The sequence below is a fragment of the Lynx canadensis genome, chromosome D4, assembly GCF_007474595.2.
Source record: "Lynx canadensis isolate LIC74 chromosome D4, mLynCan4.pri.v2, whole genome shotgun sequence".
Lineage (NCBI taxonomy): Eukaryota > Metazoa > Chordata > Mammalia > Carnivora > Felidae > Lynx > Lynx canadensis.
Window position 1 is genome coordinate 72,534,494 of NC_044315.2, and position 22,728 is coordinate 72,557,221.

Genomic DNA, 22,728 nt, shown 5'->3' on the forward strand with positions numbered 1-22,728 from the left:
AGGCTCTGCGCTGACCACGTGGAGCCTGCTTGGGATTCTGTCTCTCCCTCTCTCTGCCCTTCCCCTGTTCTCTCTCTCAAATGCTTAAAAAAAAAATATGGACTCTTTCCAAATATTTGTCTCTCTCTCTCTCTCTCTCTCTAAATTAAAAAAGATACAGAGGGAGAGAGAGGAAGACAGAATCCCAAGCAGGCTTTGCACTGCCAGCACGGACAAGGGCCTGAAACCCATAAACCGTGAGATCATGACTTGAGCTGAAGTCAGACACTTAATCAGCTGAGCTCCCCAGACTCCCCCAAATGTTTGTCTCTTAAGTGCAGTCTCTTAGAGTAACTCACTGATAGATGGTGAAGATGAGTAAACACAATCTGTCCTTGGTACAAGGGTATGATTTGAGAAGTTCTCAAGGCCCCCTTGTTCAAAGATCATTCTTTCCAAAATTGTAGATGCTGGTGGTGAAAATGAATTCTGACTGTATGTATAAAATATCATATATAAATTCCTAGCAGTGCTATTGCTGGGTCATAGGGTAGGTCTATTTTTAATTTTCTGAGGAACCTCCACACTGCTTTCCAGAGCAGCTGCACCAATTTGCATTCCCACCAACAGTGCAAGAGGGTTCCCGTTTCTCCACATCCTCTCCAGCATCTATAGTCTCCTGATTTGTTCATTTTGGCCACTCTGACTGGCGTGAGGTGATACCTGAGTGTGGTTTTGATTTGTATTTCCCTGATAAGGAGCGACGCTGAACATCTTTTCATGTGCCTGTTGGCCATCCGGATGTCTTCTTTAGAGAAGTGTCTATTCATGTTTTCTGCCCATTTCTTCACTGGGTTATTTGTTTTTCGGGTGTGGAGTTTGGTGAGCTCTTTATAGATTTTAGATACTAGCCCTTTGTCCGATATGTCATTTGCAAATATCTTTTCCCATTCCGTTGGTTGCCTTTTAGCACTGCTAGGAATTTATCCAAGGGATACAGGAGTACTGATGCATAGGGGCACTTGTACCCCAATGTTCATAGCAGCACTCTCAACAATAGCCAAATTATGGAAAGAGCCTAAATGTCCATCAACTGATGAATGGATAAAGAAATTGTGGTATATATACACAATGGAATACTACGTGGCAATGAGAAAAAATGAAATATGGCCTTTTGTAGCAACGTGGATGGAACTGGAGAGTGTAATGCTAAGTGAAATAAGCCATACAGAGAAAGACAGATACCATATGGTTTCACTCTTATGTGGATCCTGAGAAACTTAACAGGAACCCATGGGGGAGGGCAAGGAAAAAAAAAAAAAAAGATGTTAGAGTGGGAGAGAGCCAAAGCATAAGAGACTGTTAAAAACTGAGAACAAACTGAGGGTTGATGGGGGGTGGGAGGGAGGGGAGGGTGAGTGATGGGTATTGAGGAGGGCACCTTTTGGGATGAGCACTGGGTGTTGTATGGAAACCAATTTGTCAATAAATTTCATATATAAAAAAAAAAACTGGCTAAACAGAAAAAAAAATATCATATATATGTTTTGATGTTTTATTTACTTTTGAGAGTGAGAGTACAAGTTGGGGAGGGACAGAGAGAGGGGAACAGAAGATCTGAAGCAGTCTGTGCACTGAGAGCTGCAACCCCAATGTGGGGCTCAAACTCACAATCTCTGAGATCATAACCTGAGCTGATACTGAATGTTCAACCAACTGAGCCACCCAGGTACCCCTAAAACATAATATATGTTAAATAATAGACAATATAGGGGTGACTAGGTAGCTCAGTCAGTTAAGCAGCTGACTTCGGCTCAGGTCATGGTCTTGTGGTTTGTGAGTTCAAGCCCCATGTCGGGCTCTGTGCTGCCAGCTCGGAGCCTGGAGCCTGCTTCCGATTCTGTGTCTCCTCTCTCTGCCCCTCCCCCGCTTGTGCTCTCTCAAAACTGAATAAACATTAAAAAAATTTAAATAATAGACAACATAGCCATAAGCGAGGGGTCTATTTACTTGTGCTAAAGTGTATTTTAAATAGGGGCACCTGGGTGGCTCAGTCTGTTAAGTGTCTGACTTCGGCTCAGGTCACGATCTCACGACTCCTGAGTTCGAGCCCTGCGTCGGGCTCTCTGCTGACAGCTCAGAGCCTGGAGTCTGCTTTGGATTCTGTGTCCCTCTCTCGCCATGCCTCTCCCTCGCTCATGCTCTGTCTCTCTCTCTCTCTCTCTCAAGAATAAATAAAACATTAAAAGATAAAAATAAAGTGTATTTTAAATATTATTCAGTAGGTTGAGCTTCCACGTCATCCCTGTCTCTTCGGTTTGAACTGAATTAAATAACTCTTTACAGTTTAACAAAACCATTTTTTAAAGTTTATTTATTTAGTTTTAATTTTTAAAAACAATTTTTTTAATGTTTATTTGTTTTTGAGAGAGACAGAGAACACAAGTGTGGGAGAGGTGGGGGTGGGGGGAGACAGAGAATCTGAGGCGGGCTCTGCACCGAAAGCAGAGAGGCCAACGTGGGTCTCAAACTCACAAACTGCAAGATCATGACCTGAGCCAAAGTCTGATGCTTAACCAACTGAGCCACTCAGGCACCCCTATTTATTTATTTTGAGAGAGAGAGTACCTGTGAGCAGCAGAGGGGCAGAGAGGGAGAGACTCCCCAGTGGGCTCCATGCTGTTAGCACAGAGCCCAATGTGGGGCTAAATCTCACAAGATCATGACCTGAACCAAAATCAAGACACTTAACTGACTGAGCCCCCCAAGTACCCTTACAAGGCAGTTTTATATACATTATCTATTTAATCTTCACAGCAATCCTGTGAGAGAAGCAGTATTGTTTAGGGATTAAAAGCATGGAGTTTGAGAGGAGAAACCCAGGTTCAGATTCCAGTTCAGCTGCTCACTAGCTGTGTGACTTTAGGCATATCACCCACTTTCTCTGAGCTTCACTTATTTTACCTTATTGGTAAAATTAGGGGAATAATAGCTTCCATGCAGGATTTTTGTAAGAACTAAGTGCAATAATGTGTATAATGTGTGTGTCACAGTGCCTGACATATGATACAATTGTAGTATTCAGTAGTTAATATTTACAGTAGGAAAACAGGCTTAAAGAGCTTAGTCTTTGCCTAGTAGCAGTCAGCTAATAAGTGGCAGAACCTGAACCAGATTGAGGTGTCCTGGGTCCTGGTACAATGTAATTATCACTTTAGGTTTGAAAGGCACAGTGTCATTGTGCACACAAAAAAATTTTTTAATGTACTCTTTTTTTTAATGTTTAGTTTTGAGAGAGAGAGAGAGCAGGGGAAGGGGCAGAGAGAGAGAAAGACACAGAATCTAAAGCAGGCTCCAGGATCTGAGCTGTCAGCACAGAGCCTGACGTTGGGCTCAAACTCATGAACTGTGAGATCATGACCTGAGCCGAAGTCGTACGCTTAACCGACTGAGCCGCCCAGGCGCCCCACTTGATACGATTTTTAATCTTAAATTTAAAATTTTGTACACAATCGGGGCACCTGGGTGGCTCAGTCAATTAAGCTTCTGACTTCAGCTCGGGTCATGATCTCATGGTTTGTGATTTCAAGCCCCACATCGGGCTGTCTGCTGTCAGCACAGAGCCTGCTTCGGATCCTCTGTCCCCCTCTCTCTCTGTCCCTACCCAACTCACGCTCCCTTTCTCAAAAATAAATAAACATTAAAAAAAATCCTATCAAGTGTTGAGAGCTTAAGATGAATACGTACTGTGATAAGTATTAGGATATAATAAAGACCAATGCCTTCCTGACCTCCAGTTTTCTTAATCTTCTGAGAGGGAGAGACAGAGACAGAGATGGGAAACAAGTTTCTTAATAAGGAACCCCCTTTTCTCAGGGGGCTAGGTAAGAAACGAGTCCTGAGTACTTCGGAGGGATGTAGGACAGAAGGGTTGCATGGATAGATGAGAAGGGGGCAGAGCCTCCTGGGAGGGCAGCTAGGAGCTTAATGTAACAGGTGACTCTGTTTGGATCTTAGTGATGAAATTTGCCATTGGAGAGGAGGATAACTGGGTTATGGGAAAAGTATTTTAGCTTTGTGAAAGTCAAGTAGTTTAACAGTTCTCATGGGAGTCTTTTCCATTGCACAAGAATGATTATTACAATAAAAACAGATATAATGTTCATTAAACAGGTGTTAGGAGTCTTAATATATTTAAGTTGTCTTAGTAACCTGATTATTTTTGGGGTCATTTTTCAGGCCATCCTTTGTTACCAGATTTCTTCTTAGATGAACACCCAGATACAATTATCAAGAAAGTGGAATCACGTGGTAAGATGTAGACCATACTTTATGTAGGAAAATAAAGATACTAACTTACATATTTCTTTCAGAATATAAAATTGGACATTGCTGCCTTCTGCTTTTGGTCCATTGTAATTTAAACTAGACAGTAATATGTGGTCTTGTTAATTCAAGAAGGTTGTCTTTTCCTTCCACCAGTAAGAAGTTCTTAATATATGCTTTTCATTTGACTCAAAAAAAAATCATAAAAAGAAAACAGACCCTTTTTTAAGATTTTTATTTCTTTTCCTTGGCACTGTGTTTAGGTATTTCATGTTGATGTGTTATTTTATTTTGAGGAAAAATGTGTCACATCAAAGTATACCTAACAGCATTCTCAGAGTTTGTGCTGTGTGACTGCTTTATTGGAGAAATTCACTTCAAAGGAGATTTTGGTTTTACTTTATTTTGGTTTTATAATTCAGAAACAATAGCCTCCCTTAATTGGTCCAGAGTTTACGTTTTAGTTTTTGTGTTCTGGCATTGTGTCACTAGCTTACTGAAAGATTTCAGAAGAAACACTGTTTAACAAATACCCATGAGAAGAATTTCTCTCATGGTTTATTAACAAGAATGGCTGTGCTTCTCCTGGGCCCTTACCTTATTTTATCTCACAGACAGTGTGAATCTCCTAAGTGATCACAGATTCTTTAGATGGCTGCTAGAAAATTTAAGAACAAATTTCCTCTATACCTTTATAGCAAATTTATAGAATCTTATACCGCAGTGCATTTTAGTGCCACCTTTTTTCTGGCTTAATCTTTTCTACCTTTATCTTATCTTTGTCTAAATTTTTGGAGATAGTTTTAAAAATTACTTAATAAAAATGGCAACTTTTCATTTGTAGCGTGGAAAACTTGAAAACACATCTTATCAAAGTCTGAAAAGAGTCTAGGCTTAAGGCCAGGCAAGAGCAAAATCCTGATTTTTGTGCAGCACCGTAACATTGGATCTGAGCTTCTCTAAATTCCAAGTTTAAATAATAAGAACCACTTATCGATCATGTATATTCATTTTGTTTTTCAGCACATATTTATTGGGCACTACTGTGCATCAAACACTAAGCCAGGTGCTTTGTATGCATTGTCACAGTTAACACGAGCCTGCAAGACAAGTATTATTATCTTCATTTTACATCTGAGATCATGGCAGGTGGCGGAGCCAGGATTTAAATTTGTATTTCTCTGATTGCTAAGCCTGTAACTTTAACCAGTAAATTTAAATTGCTTTTCTAACTCCTGAATACTTAAAGTCCTTTAAATTAGCATATTTTCCCCCCAGTAATCCAACTTATTAATTTATAATGAGTTGCCATCTCATGGACTAGGCATACAGTTGCTATGATCAGCCCATTCTCTCCCTTGGGTCCTAATTACATAGGGAACAGAATCACGATCAGAAGGTTGTTTCATGACCGTGGAATCAGAACAAGGGAGGTTAGATGAGTAAAATGTAAGATAAATGTTTGCTGGCATCAAATTTCGATAGGAATGATTTTGCCTATGGGATCAGAATGTGTCACGTGCATTGACTACAATCCATATATCATCTCCACATGAGGGATGCCCTCAGCCTTGAGGTCACAATACTCAAATTCCTTTGGCTGAAGCTTTTCTTCCCCATATGCTGCTGGAGAGAGCGTTTGCTACTGTAGCTCTCTTTTTTTATTCCCTCTTCTTCCTTGTTCAGTCTACTGCAATTGTACTCAACATTTGCTGTAGATACCTTAATATATTCATATAGTCCAGTATATCTGGCTTAGAATCTAACATCTTTCAGGTGATTGGTTAGTCCCTATCCACATCCTCTCTCTCAGAGGTCAGTGTGTATCCCTTATTTCCCAAGGGGAGCAGCTCACCTTTCTATCAACGTTTGATTGTACCTTTTCTGGTTATTTGTGCTATGTATATTTGTTTTATATAGTGTATTTGTAATTATGAAGTATATTGTAGATTATGTTCATAATTTTAAGTGTTTTTTCTCATATTAAAAGCAATACTGTCATTTCTTCATTGATCTCCCTCCTCCCATTACAACACAGGGAACCCATAGTCTTTTTTGTCAGTTCAGTTTATTTTTGTTTTTTTTTTCTTTAGTTACACTTTTTATTGCTTCTGTTCCAGTTGCTCTGGATTCTCCTCAGAAACACTTATTCTTAGCCTGCTGTCCTCTTCCTTTCCCCTGTAGTTGTCACCATCTTTTATTATTTCTATCTTACTGTTCTTTCCTTCTGCATTCTGGGATACCTGCTCAAGTTTGTACTGTAAATTACCGATAAGACTTTAGATGGGGCACCTGGCTGGCTTGGTTGGTAGAGCATGCGACTCTTCATCTTGGGGTTGGAGTTCAAGCCCCACATTGGGCGTGGAGCCTACTTTAAAAAACAAAGACTTTTGGGGCACTTGAGTGGCTTAGTTCATTAAGCATCCAACTCAATATTGGCTCAGGTGATGATCTCACAGTTGTGAGATGGAGCCCCACATTGGGCTCTGTGCTGACAGTACAGAGCCTGCTTGGGATTCTCGCTCTCGCTCTCTGCCCCTCCCCTGCTTGCACGCACACTTGCACTCTCGCTCTCTCTCAAAATAAACAAACATTAAAAAAAAAAAGACTTTTGACACTTTCATCTCTGTTCCCTTTGGCCTGTAATGTTTATTTTAATTTTATTATGTTTCATTTCTCATGTTCCCTCTTTCCTTGTCCATTTTATTCCATTGTCTTTTCATTCCAGCCAGTTACATATGACTTTGTGCCCTCATTTCATATAGTTTTCATGTGGAGGAATTCTTGTGGGTTTCATAGTAAATTATTTTTAGAGGTAGATTTTTTTTCTCTTCAGAATAATTTTCCATTACCTTTGTGGTATGTTGTTTCTCATAGGCACCAGGTTATTTTTCCCCACTACTAATTTATCTTCATATTAGGAAATATCTCTAGAGCTAGTAGAGTCAAATGACAGGGATGTATAGATTGCTTCTGGCTTCATTCCTTGTCCTTCTGGTAGAATTGCGTTCTCAGAGCTATAGTTTCTGTTGTGGTACCTGGTAGGCACATAGCTAGTGCCTGTGTGCAAGGCTGACATGGGAACTTCTTTTACCTCCTACTGTCCCCTTCATGCCCTGCTCCCAAGGTTCTTCCCTCCCCATTTTTATCAGTATTGCTTTGGGGCGTGTACTTCCCAGGGTGCCTCACTACAAGGGCTCCCCCTACTGTCTGCTCCTCTGATATTTGGGAGCTACAAGCTTTGAAATTGGATTTGAAAGATGGAGGCGTTCTTAAAAGGCAGCATTGTAGAACAGAGGTACAGATCCTAGTCTTCTAGTTGAAACAAGCCCAGAGTCTGGTCCAGTGGTTTAAAAATATGAAAACCTGTCTTCTTTGTTTAGGTTAGTAGAGCTATTCTTTCTCTGAGATCTTTCATGAGGCAAAGCACAGGCAGTTCCGTGTTTCTTAGGCTGACTCTGTCTACCTTAGAGTTATTGAACATTTGTACCTAGATTCTGACAGTGATTGTTTGTGAGTCTAGGTGATGTTTAGTAATTTTTTTACATGTTTATGTAAGTATGGAGTTAGGGTATGATGGGGCTGCTAGTCATTATCTTTTTTTTATTTTTTTTAAGGTTTTATTTTTAAAGTAATCTCCACACCCAGCATGGGACTTGAACTCACGACCTTGATATGAAGAGTCGCATGCTCCACCAACTGAGCCAGCTGGTCACCCCTCTTTTTTTTTTTTTATTTAATTTATCTTTTTAATTTACATCCAAATTAGTTAGCACATAACACAACAATGATCAGGAGTAGATTCCTTAATGTCCCTTACCCATTTAGCCCATTCCCCCCTCCCACAACCCCTCCAGTAACCCTCTGTTTGTTCTCCATATTTAAGAGTCTCTTATGTTTTTGTCCCCCTCCCTGTTTTTATATTATTTTTGCTTTGCTTCCCTTAGGTTCATCTGTTTTGTATCTTAAAGTCCACATATGAGTGAAGTCATATGATTTTTATCTTTCTCTGACTAATTTCACTTAGCATAATACCCTCCAGTTCCATCCACGTAGTTGCAAATGGCAAGATTTCATTCTTTTTGATTGACGAGTAATACTCCATCGTATATGTATACCACATCTTCTTTATCCATTCATCCATCGATGGGCATTTGGGCTCTTTCCATACTTTGGCTTTTGTTGATAGTGCTGCTATAAACATGGGGGTGCATGTGTCCCTTCAAAACAGCATACCTGTATCCCTTGTATAAATACCTAATAGTACAATTGCTGGGTCATAAGGTAGTTCTATGTTTAATTTTTTGAGGAACCTCTATAGTGTTTTCCAGAGTGGCTGCACCAGTTTGCATTCCTACCAGCAATGCAAAAGAGATCCTCTCTATCTGCATCTTTGCCAACATCTATTGTTCCCTGAGTTGTTGATATTAACCATTCTTTTTTTTTTTTTTTAACGTTTATTTATTTTTGAGACAGAGAGAGACAGAGCATGAACAGGGGAGGGTCAGAGAGAGAGAGGGACACAGAATCTGAAACAGGCTCCAGGCTCTGAGCTGTCAGCCCAGAGCCCGACGCGGGGCTTGAACTCACGAACCGTGAGATCATGACCTGAGCCGAAGTCGGACGCTTAACCAACTGAGCCACCCCGGCACCCCTATATTAGCCATTCTGACAGGGGTGAGGTGGTATCTCATTGTGGTTGTGATTTGTATTTCCCTTATGATGAGCAATGTAGAGCATTTTTTCATGTCTTGGTTGGCCATCTGGATATCTTCTTTGGAGAAGTGTCTATTCATGTCTTTCGTTCATGTCTTCACTGGATTATTTGTTTTTTGGGTGTTGAGTTTGAGAAGTTCTTTATAGATTTTGGATCTTAACCCTTTATCTGATATGTCATTTGCAAATACCTTCTCCCATTCTGTCGGTTGCCTTTTAGTTTTGCTGATTGTTTCCTTTGCTGTACAGAAGCTTTTTATTTTGATGAGGTCCCAGTAGTTTGCTTTTGTTTCCCTTGCCTCTGGAGACGTGTTGAGTAAGAAGTTGCCGTGGCCAAGGTCAAAGAGGTTTTTGCCTGCTTTCTTCTTGAGGATTTTGATGGCTTCCTGTCTTACATTTATGTCTTTCATCCATTTTGAGTTTATTTTTGTGTATGGTGTAAGAAAGTGGTCCAGGTTCATGTCGCTGTCCAGTTTTCCCATCACCACTTGCTAAAGAGACTGTCTTTATTCCATTGGATATTTTTCCCTGCTTTGTCAAAGATTAGTTGGCCATACGTTTGTGAGACCATTTCTGGGTTCTCTATTCTGTACCATTGATCTGAGTATCTGTTTTTGCACCACCCTCTTTTTTTTTAAGTAACCAAAATGTTGTTTCTCATTAAAGCTTACATATTTGTAGTCTACTGATTGTATCTTTCAAATATATTACTGATTTGTTTTTTGTCTCCTGAAGTTTTATTCTCATGTGCAAAGTCATCATGCCATGTCTAAATAGTCCAGATGATCAAATTATGCAATTTATCACTTGGCAAATGTCTTTTGGGGCTACACTAAAGTTTTTGCTACAGTCTGCCACCACAGGCTTCTGGGGGACTTGCCATATCTTCTTTCTTTTAAATTTTTTTTTTTTTACATTTATTTATTTTTGAGAAACAGTGAGACAAAGCGTGAGCGGGAAGGGGCAGAGAGAGAAGGAGACACAGAATCTGAAGCAGGCACCAGGCTCTGAGCGTCAGCACAGAGCCCGACACGGGGCTCGAACCCATGAACTGTGAGATCCTGACCTGAGCTGAAGTCGTATGCTTAACCGACTGAGCCACCCAGGCACCCCTATCTTCTTTCTTGACCTAGGTGATGATGACACAGTATATCCACTTATTGATAAGTTTTAAAAAATTATTGAAGTATAGTTGACACAGAATATTACATTTGTTTCCTAGTGATTCCACAGGTCTGTATCTTATGCTGTGCGTATCACAAGTGTAGCTACCATCTGTTACCATACAACGTTACTATAATACCACTGACTGTATTTCCTGTGCCATACCTTTTATCCCCATGACTTACTCATTCCATAACTGAAAGCCTATGCCTCTTACTCCCCTTCACCCCTTTTTACACATCCCCCAACCCCTCTGGTAACTTTTTGAGCTATATACTTACGATCATTATTCATGCATGTTATCCATGAATAAAAAGCAAGGGCAAGGCAGTCGGAGTTGTTTGCCATGGGTGTAGGCCATAAAGAGGTGCACTCTCTAATGAATTTAAAACTAGCAAGAAACTAAAAGTTTATTTAAAAGTGTGTATCTTTGCTCCATTGGATCTTGAGGATTTCATCTTTAATATCTGTTTGGATTTTAACTTGTAAGAAGAGAAGGATTTTCTTGTTTATTTGTTTGGGTGTTTTTGTCTCTGGAATCATTATAGTGGAGGGTAATCTATATCCAGCAAATTTGGGATACTTTTATATTGCTTCTGTTGTACTATGGAGTATTTTTGTGCTGCCAATTATATTTCATTTAATAACCTTTGGTGAGTTATATGGCTCGGTGTAATTTGAGTCGGGAAGTAGATGGAGAGTTCATTTTTAGCCTAGAGCACAGATTGGCCTTGGAATTAATTTAATTAATGAATTGTTTTCACCTGTTTCTGGGGGCAACTGCTAAACTGCCCACAAATGATTCCAGAAGGAAAAATAAAGGAATAGAAGTTGGTTTTGGAGGACAGCTTCATGCTATGGCAATTGAACAGTCCTATGGACTGCACATCTACTGGCTCGTTATACGCTGAATGGTTACGGCCAATGGGTTACATGGATACAAGTTTAAAAACACTATAACCTCCATTCCCCTGGCCTTATATTTCTAGGCAGGGGGGGCTTTCATGAGGCTTGTAGTCTGATCTCCATCTTTATCCAATGGGGGGGACCAGTCTGATGAAACTGGAAGAGGAACTAATTTTGTGTGGTTTAGACTCTTGTGAAGGTTCTTTCTGTCTGAGCAGGTTGTCCCCAGTTTTCACATGACCTATACTTTTAGAGGCATTTCTAAGCCCTGATGGGAGGAGGCAAGTTCAATCCAGGGGTGAAGGAACTAAGTCAAATTTAGAAGCAAAGTTACTAGGAAGTTCACTTGGCTGTTAATTCAAGCTACAATCTCCAGTTCAGCTCTGCTGTTTACATGGTTGATGTTCTGATCTCCATGGTACTTACTCTAGTGTCTTTTCTCATTTGGTTTTAGAACTCGGAGCGGATGATAAAGGAGTGATTATTACTCCTAAAACTCCCAAAAGTTTGTTTAGGTCCCTTAAAAAAAAACCAAAAAAACAAAAAACACTATTGTTTAGTAATGGTTTGTTTTTTTTTTTCAACGTCATCTGAGAGTCAGCCTTTTACCTGGAGAGTATAAACCAACTGATGTGTAACTGATGTATTTGGATATTATTTCATCAGGTTGACTTAACACTTTGTCACCAAATATATTTAAAGTCATTTTGGTCAAACAGGTCTAATTGGTGGCAAGTCTCTTTTGCTAATTAATTAATTCTGTGTGGGGCCTTACACTGCCTAGGCTTTAAAGACATTTATATCAATAATGTTTTATAGGTGCTGTTCCGGAACTCAAAGAAGAGAAGCCACAGCCACCACCAAAACCACGTTCTGGAGCTGTGGAAGAAACATTTAGAATTGTTAAGGACTCTCTCACTGATGACGTCGTTCAAGCCACTCAAGCAATCTATCAGTTTGAACTCTCAGGTAAAAATCGTATCTAGTAATTTGGCACTTTTGTGAAACAAAGTAGGGTATGTCCCTTGGCAGAAAATCAGCCTCCAGTAGTAATCACCTTGATAGTTGGCTGTATCCAGAACCCTTAACCCTAGAATGTAGACATTCAAGAATAGCAGGGTGCCTGGGTGGCTCAGTTGGTTAAGCGTCTGCCTTTGGCAAACCGTGAGTTCGAGCTCCGAGTCAGTCTCTGTGCTGCCACCTCAGAGCCTGGAGCCTGCTTCAGATTCTGTGTCTCCCTCTCTCTCTGCCCCTCCCCAACTGTACTCTTTCTCTCTCTCTCTCAAAAATAAATAAACATAAAATTTCATTACCTATACTGTCAGTGTTAAATACATTTTTGGCATATGTAATTGAGAGAAAATCCTGTTTAGGAGGGCATGTGGATCATGACAGGCAGTATAATACAGTAATTTATCATTAGCTGTAGCACCTTACCATTCTTATCTTTGGAATTATTTAGGTCAGTCTACATGTAGTCAGTTTTTTCAAACTTCTCAGTAGTTTTCTTCTCAACATAGTATTAACACATTAATGATAGTTTTGAGAACTAGCTACTTTAGTCCCATTGAATGCAAACTTTGACATTATCAGTTCTTTTATCCTTTGCCTCCCCTGTTTCATCTCTTCTTCCTTTTTACCCTTTAGAACCCATGGGCCATTGCTTTAATCACTCTCTTGCCTGTATCCTAAATTTCCTGAACTTTTTGTGCTTATGTCACCATCTGTCAAAAGCCTAATCCTGGATGAATCACGTTATGTGACTGCCCCACAGTTGCACCCAGGCTGCCAAGTCCTCCTGGAGAAATGGAAAAAACCCATCACACCACCCAGTGGATCTGTACCAGTAGAAATTCATCACTGGGGCACCTGGGTGGCTCAGTCAGTTAAGCATCTGACTCTTGATTTCAGCTCAGGTCATGATGTTACGGATGATGAGATCAAGCCCCTCATCAGGCTCTGCACTGTCAGAGCTTGGATTCTCTCTTTCCCTGTCTCTGTTCCCCTCCCCTACACGTGTGGGCTCTCTGTCTCTCCCTCAAAATTAATAAACATATAAAAGAAAAAGTTCTTTAAAAAAAAAGTAAAGAAATTCATCATTGCCCTTCTTCAGCTGGGGTCTAAGCAGTGCCTGAGAATTCTCTATTTCTGTAGTCAAGCTTACTGCCTCCTTTTTCACAGTAATTATTTTATTTTATTTTATTTTTATTTTATTTTTTTCTAACTTTTTAAAATACAATTTATTGTCAAGTTGGCTAACATACAGTGTATACAGTGTGCTGTTGGTGTTGGGGGTAGATTCCCGTGATTCATCACTTACATACAACACCCAGTGCTCATCCCAACAAGTGCCCTCCTCGGTGCCCATCACCCATTTTCCTCTCTCCCCTGCTCTGCTGCCATCAACCCTGTTTGTTCTCTTTATTTAAGAGTTTCTTATGGTTTGCTTCTCTCCCTCTCTGTAACTTTTTTTCCCTTCCCTTCCCCCATGGTCTTCTCTTAAAGTTTCTCCAGTTCCACATAGGAGTGAAAACATGGTATCTGTCTTTCTTTGGCTGACTTACTTCATTTAGCATAATACTCTCCAGTTCCATCCACGTTGCTGCAAATGGCATCACTTCATTCTTTCTCATTGCCAAGTAATATTCCATTGTATATGTAAACCACATCTTCTTTATCCATTGATAGATCCATCCAGTTGATAGATATATAGGCTTTTTCCATAATTTTGGCTATTGTTGAAAGCGCTACAGTAATTATTTTTAGCCTTCTCAGTGTTCCACAAATCTCCCAGCTCTCCCTTCACCACATCCCTGCCAGTGTCAGCAGATAATCCCACCTCCTCTTTCACAGAGATAATAGAAACTTGCAGACAAATTGCTTCAGCTTCCTGCCATCTGATATCAAATCAGCCATTATGAGCATCATTCTTTCTTCCTTCCCAGTAGAACAGAGTTCATCTCTAGATTCATGCATCTCAAGCTTTTATGTTCATATTGATCACCTGGGATCATGTTAACATGCAGAATCTGATTTAGCCTGTCTCCAGCGGAGTCTGAATTCTGCATTTCTTTTCTTCTTTTTTTTAATGTTTATTTATGAGAGGGAGAGAGTGTGCACAAGTGGGGGAAAGGGAGAGAGAGAGGGAGACACAGAATCTGAAGCAGGCTCTGAGCTGTCAGCACAGAGCCTGATACGGGGCTCGAACCCATGGACCGCGAGATCATGACCTGAGCCGAAGTCGGATGCTTAACCACTGAGCCATGTAGGCACCCCCACAGATCACACTTTGAGTAGCAAAGCTGTAGATCCCATGTCCTGTGGCCTCCTTAGGGACATTGTGCTGGTAATTATGCCCTCTCTCTGACCTGCTCATCCTACAGCCTACTCTCTGGTGGTATTTTAACATTCTCAAAGTCCATACCATCTTCAAATCAAAACACAACCCCCAGCCCCACTTCTGCCTCCACCATTCTTTGCCCTTTTAAGAGCCAAACATATTTCCATGTGCACTTCACTCTGCTCTGGTATATTTCTCCATTCCATTGAATTTGCTGTCACCAAAGTCCTCAGTGACTTCTATATCGTCAGTGGGCCTTTGTCATTCTTACCTTGTCACCACTCTACAGCATCTGAAACTGTTGACCACTCTTTCCTTCTGGAAATACTCCCTTCCTTGACTTCACTGATAGCCCCTTTCCTCGCTTCCTTCCTCTGTCTGTAATCATCGTTGTCAGTTACAGACTTGCCCTAGAAAACCTCAGTCACTCAAATGGCTTCAATGACCATAGGAAATGATTACTCAGGGGAGCCTGGGTGGCTCAGTCGGTTGGGCGTCTGACTTCGGCTCAGGTCATGATCTCACAGCTTGTGAGTTCGAGCCCCGCATCGGGCTCGGTGCTGGCAGCTTGGAGCTTGGAGCCTGCTTCAGATTCTGTGTCTCCCCCCCCCTCTGCCCCTCCCCCATACTCACTCACTCTCTCTGTCTCTCTCTCTCTCTCTCTCTCTCAAAAAATAAACATTAAAAAAAAAAAGAGGAAATGATTATTTATGTATCTATATTTCTAGGCTAGTCAGTCTTCATTTGACATTTTCCCTTGGCTGTCACAAAAATGCCTCAACAATCTGAAAATGCCTAAAACAGCACACCATTCCCAACACCTGCCTCAGACACTACCTATTCAATCTGTTTTTCTTCAGTAGTCGTCTCTCAGTAAAAAATACACCAGTTTTACCCAGTATCCTGAGCCAAAAATGAGCAAATCATTTTTATGCACTCTCCATACCTTTCCTCATCATATTCATTTACCCAGTCTTGTGTTTCTTATTTGAAATTCTCAAATAAGCCTACTTTCCCATATTCCCTTTGTCACAGTTCTGGTCCAGGCATACATCCTCAAGTTCCCAAACTACCCCAACACCATCCTAACTTGCCTTTTGCATCCTCTTTCATCCCTCTCCGGTATATTCTCTGCACTGCTTTTAGGGTGATTTATTGAAAATACCAGCCTTATGTCATTCTCCTTCCGTAGCCTATCCCTTTAGGGTGAAGTCAGTAAATCTTTTACATGGCTCACTGCCCCCCCTGCATCTGGACCACTTCATGAGCTCATCTGATGCCACTCTTCATTCTCTTTCTGCCTTCAGTCCCAGTATACGTTTTTCAGTTCCTCATCTAGCTAATTCTTACCTCTTACTCATTTTAAAGTGTTTACTTATTTACTTTGAGAGAGAGAAAGCATAACCAGGTGGAGGGGTGGAGAGAGAGGGAGAGAGAGAATCCCAAGCAGGCTCCACACTCAGCATGGAGCCTGACACAGGACTCGATCTCATGAACTGTGAGATCATGACCTGAGTGGATGCTTGACTGAGCCACCTAGGCACCCGCTTACCTGACTTTTAAATCTCACCTTCTGCTGGTCTTGCCTGACTCCACATTAACCTTCCACTTCTTCTTGTGTAAGAACCATGTTACTGCGGAGTATTCAGAGCCTAGCCTAGTGCCTGGCATGTGAGTACTTAATGGATATTTGCTGAATTTGATAAAGGCCTGAGGGTTTTAACCTGGAAAAGAGCGTTTATTTTAACTGTAGCAGTTATTAAGTTTAAGAAGAACAGGGCTACTTTGGCATTTATTTCTACATCTTTATATTTTGTGTAGGTGAAGATGGTGGAACATGGTTTCTTGATCTTAAAAGCAAAGGTGGGAACGTTGGATATGGAGAGCCCTCTCATCAGGCAGATGTGGTGATGAGTATGTCTACTGATGATTTTGTAAAAATGTTTTCAGGTGAGTTTTCAATTTTATGAATTTACTGAGTGTTTAAGGAGACTTTAGTTCCAACTTGATTCCTTTCCAAATAATCAAGACTTGTTTTTGTAGCTGCAGACCCTTAGCAACTATTGATGTTGAAGAGCACGTAGTCTGCAGAAGGTGATTCTTACTGTTTGGTACCTACTCTTACGACTAACCTCTCCTGCCCCTTCTACTTCAGCCAACAAGTGGGAAGTAGAAGTCAGAATTTCCTTTTTTCATGTCTGAGAAGCCCAAAGATAATATTAGGAACAGAGACGTAGTTCAAGAGGACTTGTAGGTGGGCTTTATTTGTACTAGTTGAACTAAGAAACCCTTTCCGAGAACACCTGGGACACCAAAGGTGCTGCACTCAGCTGCAGCCCATTTGTTGAGAGTAAGGTCATATTTCAATCTTGCCGTGACTGTAATAGGAAACAGTGGCCCTCTCCCATGGCCCCATGAGCCTGCTTTCTGTGGCATCCCTAGCCAGGAGAATCTTCTTCGTAGTTTTCTACTCTGCTCGTGTACCTCTTAACTGTGCCAGAAAACTTTAAGGGTATTTTTTCAATTTTCTACTCTTAGAACGCTACTCCAAACAGTAATTATCACATGTATTTTTTAGAAACAACACTTTAAACCGTTACAACATTCTAATCAAAAAGATTCACTTAATGATCTATAAGTGTTATTCATTCTTTGCTCTGTTTTAATCTTCATAAATTGAAGATCACAGTGCATACTCCGTGCCTTCTAGGTCTTGCTTTCCATCTCCAATCCAGGGTGCTGATGGCCTACATACTTTATGAGCCAATCTGTATGTGTTACTAATGGTTGAGGTCCCTTCAACTTTTCCTTTTTTTTTTTTTTTTTTTTACAGTAGTAGTAAATATCCATGGTACAAAAATCAGAAAATACACTTAAGAAAAAGCAAAATAAAAATACTTCTTTATCACACTACTAAGAAATGACCATCAGTTGATTTTGATTTAGAGTCATATATATTTCTGTGAGTGAGTATATAAATACTCACACATGGGTCCCCTGGGTGGCTCAGTTCGTTAAGCATCCAACTTCAGCTCAGGTCATGATGTCTCGGTTCGTGGGTTCAAGCCCTGCATCTGGCTCTGTGCTGACAGGTCAGAGCCTGAAGCATGCGTCACATTCTGTGTCTCTCTCTGCCTTCCCCCCCGCTTTGCACTTGCTGTCTCTCACTCTCTCAAAAATAAATAAATAAACATTTTTAAAAAATTGTGTTTTTCGGGGTGCCTGGCTGGCTCAGTCGGTTGAGCATCTGACTTTGGCTCAGGTCATGATCTCACAGCTCGTGAGTTAGAGCCCCGTGTTGGGTTCTGTGCTGACAGCTCAGAGCCTGGAGCCTGCTTCGGATTCTGTGTCTTCCTCTCTCTCTGCCCCTAACCCACTTGCATTCTGTCTCTGTCTCTCTCAAAAATAAATAAACATTTAAAGAAAAATTGTGTTTTTCAAAAATAAAAAATAAATACACATATGTGCTTATAAAAACAGGATTATAGCATTACTACTGTTTGGTAATATTTTTCACTAATATAACATCTTTCAGTGTTAATGAATAGTTATGACTTTAGTCATTTTCTTTTATTTATTTTTATTTTTTTAAATATTTATTTTTGAGAGAGAGTGCGAGTGGGGGAGGGGCAGAGAGAGAGGGAGATACAGAATCTGAATCAGACTCCAGGCTCTGAGATGTCAGCACAGAGCCTGCCATGGTGCTCGAACTGACAAACCGTGAGATCATGACCTGAGCCGAAGTCGGATGCTTAACCAACTGAGCCACCCAGGCACCCCTCTCTTTAGTCATTTTCTTTTTTTTTTTTTTTTTTTTTTAATTTTTTTTTTCAACGTTTATTTATTTTTGGGACAGAGAGAGACAGAGCATGAACGGGGGAGGGGCAGAGAGAGAGAGGGAGACACAGAATCGGAAACAGGCTCCAGGCTCTGAGCCATGAGCCCAGAGCCTGACGCGGGGCTCGAACTCACGGACCGCGAGATCGTGACCTGGCTGAAGTCGGACGCTTAACCGACTGCGCCACCCAGGCGCCCCTCTTTAGTCATTTTCAATAGTGTTTTTAGTGTTTTAGTATTCCAACAGCTATTTCCTTATAAAGCTTAAAGTGCTTTGTACATACTAGATGATCAGTAAATGTTGGCAAATTTGCACCTTATAAATAAGTAATATTTTGAACTTAAAGATTATTTAAAAATTTACTATTGGGGCCCCTGGGTGGCTCAGTCAGTTGGGCGTCCGACTTCGGCTCAGGTCATGATCTCACAGTCCATGAGTTCCAGCCCCGCATCGGGCTCTGGGCTGACAGCTCAGAGCCTGGAGCCTGTTTCGGATTCTGTGTCTCCCTCTCTCTCTGACCCTCCTCCATTCATGCTCTGTCTCTCTCTGTTTCAAAAATAAATAAATGTTAAAAAAAATTAAAAAAAATTTACTGTCGATTTCTAAATTTAAATAACAATAATTATATGCATTATATGCATTGTATGGTTACTATGAGATGAACAATACTCCGAAAAATGCTTTGAGATAAAATATTTTCTCCATTTTATAAAAATGGAGACTGAGGCATTGATGAATTAAATAATAAACCCAGGGGCGCCTGGGTGGCGCAGTCGGTTAAGCGTCCGACTTCAGCCAGGTCACGATCTCGCGGTCCGTGAGTTCGAGCCCCGCGTCAGGCTCTGGGCTGATGGCTCAGAGCCTGGAGCCTGTTTCCGATTCTGTGTCTCCCTCTCTCTCTGCCCCTCCCCCGTTCATGCTCTGTTTCTCTCTGTCCCAAAAATAAATAAACGTTGAAAAAAAAAAATTAAAAAAAAAAATAAATAAACCCAAAGTCACATAGTGAGGAAATGTTGAAGCCGAAATTTGAATCCAGGCTAACTCTTTACTCATGCTCTTTTAATCATCATATTACTCTGCCTTCCAAAGGTGAAAGAGTCAGGTGGCGACTTTAATTTACATTTTATTTATGTATCATAAACCTGTAATAATGGGCTTTCCGTTTATCTTTCTGTGAATGTGTCTTTGGATTGACTAGGGAAGATCAGTCAGATAAATACGTTAAAAAAAAAAGTATTCTTACAAGGTTTCTTTTATAGCAACAGTGAGTTTGCTTCTGCTTCTTATGTCCTTTCATTCCTACTCTATCCCATCTGCTTTCCTTTGGGCACAATTTAGACCTTATATCTTTGGTTTTTTAAGTTTATTTATTTATATATTTATTTTGAGGTGGGGGGAACAACAGGGGAGGGGCAGAGAGAGACAGACAGAGGATCCAAAGTGGGCTCTGTGTGACAGCAGAGAGCTGGAGGAGGGGCTTGAACTTGTGAACTGTGAGATCATGACCTGAGTTGAAGTTGGATGCTTAACCCACTGAGCCACCCAGGTGCCCCAGCCCTTATATCTTAATATGGTTTCTCTTTTAAGAAACCATAGCCATTCCTGACCTAATTTATATAGCAGATACATTATAAATATAAAAACTTTAAGCAACTAGTGATTTTTAAGCAACTAATCAAAATCTCTCCTTTTGGCCAGTAGAGGCCACTGTATGGTAAAACATTATAATAGAAAGGAAATAAATTGTACAAGATTACCTGATTAATATATGGGAAGAGAGATTCTATATAGGATATTGTGCTTACTAGCAATTTTTTAAAAGTTATTTTTATAAACAGTATTATTGAAATATAATTTATATATCATTAAGTCCACCCAGTATGAGTGTAGTACGTAGTTTTTAGTAGATTCATAGAGCTGTACAACCATCACTAACAATCCAGTTTGAGAACATTTTTATCACCCCAGAAAATTCTCTCATGTCTCTTTGTAGTCAGTCCCCATTTTTACTCCCAGCTAGCCAACCACTGATTTGCTTTCTGTCTCTACAGATTTGCTGTTTCTAGATATTAAATGAAATCAAACAGTATATATAGCTTTTTGTATCTGGCTTATTTCACTTACCATAAGGCTTTTGAGATTCATCCATTCATGTCATAGTATTTATCAATAGTTCAGTTCCTTTTTATTGCTGAATAACATTCTGCTGTATGACTGTACTACATATTATTTGTCTGCTCACCAGCTGGTGGACATTTGGGTTACTTCAAGTTTTTGCCTTTTGTGAATAATGCTGCTCCAAATATTGTCATACATGTATTTGGGTGGATATATATTTTCGTTTCTCTTAGATAGATTCCTAAGAGTGGAACTGTTAAAGTTTCTGTATATAAAACTTTTTCAAAAACTACCAGACTGTTTGCTAAAGTAGCTGCACCAATTTTACATCCTCATTAGCAATGTGTGAAGGCTCCAGTTTCTCCAAATCCTCACCAATACTTACTAGTGGCTTTTTTTTCTTTTACAGCTTTATTGAGGTATACTTGACAAAGACTATTTAAGGTATAAAACAGGATGATTTTTTATATATACACACACACACACACACATTGTTAAGTTACTATAATCAAGCTAATTAACACATTGATCATCTTACATGGTTAACTTCCTTGTGTGTGTAGTGAGAACACTTAAGATCTACTCTTAGTGGGGTGCCAGGGTGGCTTAGTTGGTTAAGCATCCAACTCTTTTTTTTCTTTTTTTTTTTTAATATGAAATTTCTTGTCAGATTGGTTTCCATACAACACCCAGTGCTCATCCCAACAGGTAAGCATCCAACTCTTGATCTTAGCTCAGGTCTTGATCTCAGGGTCGTGAGTTCAAGCCCTGCATTGGGCTCACACTGGGTGTGAAGCCTACTTAAAAAAAAAAAAAGATCTACTCTTAGATCTACTCTTAGCAAATTTCACATATACAATGCAGTTTTATTAACTGTAGTCATCATGCTCTACATTGGATCCCCAGGAATTATTCATCTTGTAACTGAAAGTTTGTACTCTTTGACCAACATCTCTCTATTTCTCTTACTCCCAACCCCTGCCAACCACCATTTTATTCTCTGCTTCTGGGTTCCACATATAAGTGAGATCCGTATTTGTCTTTCTATGTTTAGGTTTATCTGTGTTGTTACACATGGCCCTGTCTTTGGTACTATAGCCATTCTAGTAAGTGTGTGGTGGTACATCTTTGTGACTTTAATTTGTATTTTCTTAATGTTGAGCATCTTTCCATCTGCTTAATGGATATATACATTTGATGAACTTTTGCAGGGGCGCCTGGGTGGCTCAGTTGGTTAAGTGTCTGACTTTGGCTCAGGTCATGATCTCACGGTCCGTGAGTTTGAGCCCCACGTCGGGCTCTGTGCTGACAGCTCAGAGCCTGGAGCCTGCTTCAGATTCTGTGTCTCCCTCTCTCTGACCCTCCCCCATTCATGCTCTGTCTCTCTCTGTCTCAAAAATAAATAAAAATTAAAAAAACAAAACTTTTGCTCGTCTTTGAATTGACTTATCATTTTATTGTTAGATTGTTAAAATTTTTTTATAAATTCTAGATGCATGTGATTTGCCAATATTTTCTCTCAGTCTGAGTTTTCTTTTCATTTTCTTAATGGTGTCTTTTGAATTAAAAAAGTTTGTTAGTTTTGATAAAGTCTAATCCATCATTTCTTTCTTTTACGGTTCATGCTTTTTTTTCAAAGTATTTCATTCTTCTTTATGCTGTTGTGAATGGAATTATTGTCTTTAATTTTATTTTTGAATGATCTGTTCCTACTGTACATAAATATAATTAATTTTGTGTATTAATTTTATATCCTGTGAAAAACCAGTGCAGCCATTTAGCCCTGGGATTTTTTGTGGGAAAATTTTAAATTATTAATTCAATTTATTGTTTTATATATAACAATAGCTTTTATTTTTTAATAGCTTTATTGAGGAATAATGCACATACTGTGCAATTCATCCATTTAGAGTGTACAGTTAAATAGTTTTTAGCATAGTCACAGATATTTGCAACCATCACCACAGTTACTTTCAGAACATTTTCATCACCTCAAAAAGAAACCCCATACCCATTAGCTGTTAACCCCATATCCCCATCTACCTACCTTCACTCCTAAGCAACCACTAATCTACTTTTTGTCTCTATAGATTTCTAATCCGAACTTTCATATGAACAGAATAGTATAATGTTGATTTGCTTGTGACTGGCTTCTTTCAGCATGTTTTTCCTTTTAGCATGTGTTCGAGTTTAATTTAAAAAGAATTTTTTTTAATGTTTATTTATTTTTGAGAGAGACAGAGTGCAAGTCAGGGAGGGGCAGAGAGAGAGGGAGACACAGAATCCAAAACAGACTCCAGGCTCCAAGCTGTCGGCACAGAGCCCGACACAGGGCTCGAAC

At 40.0% G+C, this 22,728-nt stretch overlaps 1 protein-coding gene across 2 annotated transcripts in view; it reads left to right on the forward strand.

Moving 5' to 3' along the window:
* Nucleotides 1–22,728, forward strand: part of HSDL2 (hydroxysteroid dehydrogenase like 2) — a 78,779-nt gene that overhangs the window by 46,859 nt on the left and 9,192 nt on the right. For both annotated transcript variants that reach the window (XM_030293406.1, XM_030293405.1), the window contains exons 8-10: nucleotides 4,219–4,290; nucleotides 11,911–12,060; nucleotides 16,253–16,381. In XM_030293406.1, the coding sequence (XP_030149266.1) occupies nucleotides 4,219–4,290; nucleotides 11,911–12,060; nucleotides 16,253–16,381 (351 nt within the window). The remainder of the gene's footprint in view (nucleotides 1–4,218; nucleotides 4,291–11,910; nucleotides 12,061–16,252; nucleotides 16,382–22,728) is intronic.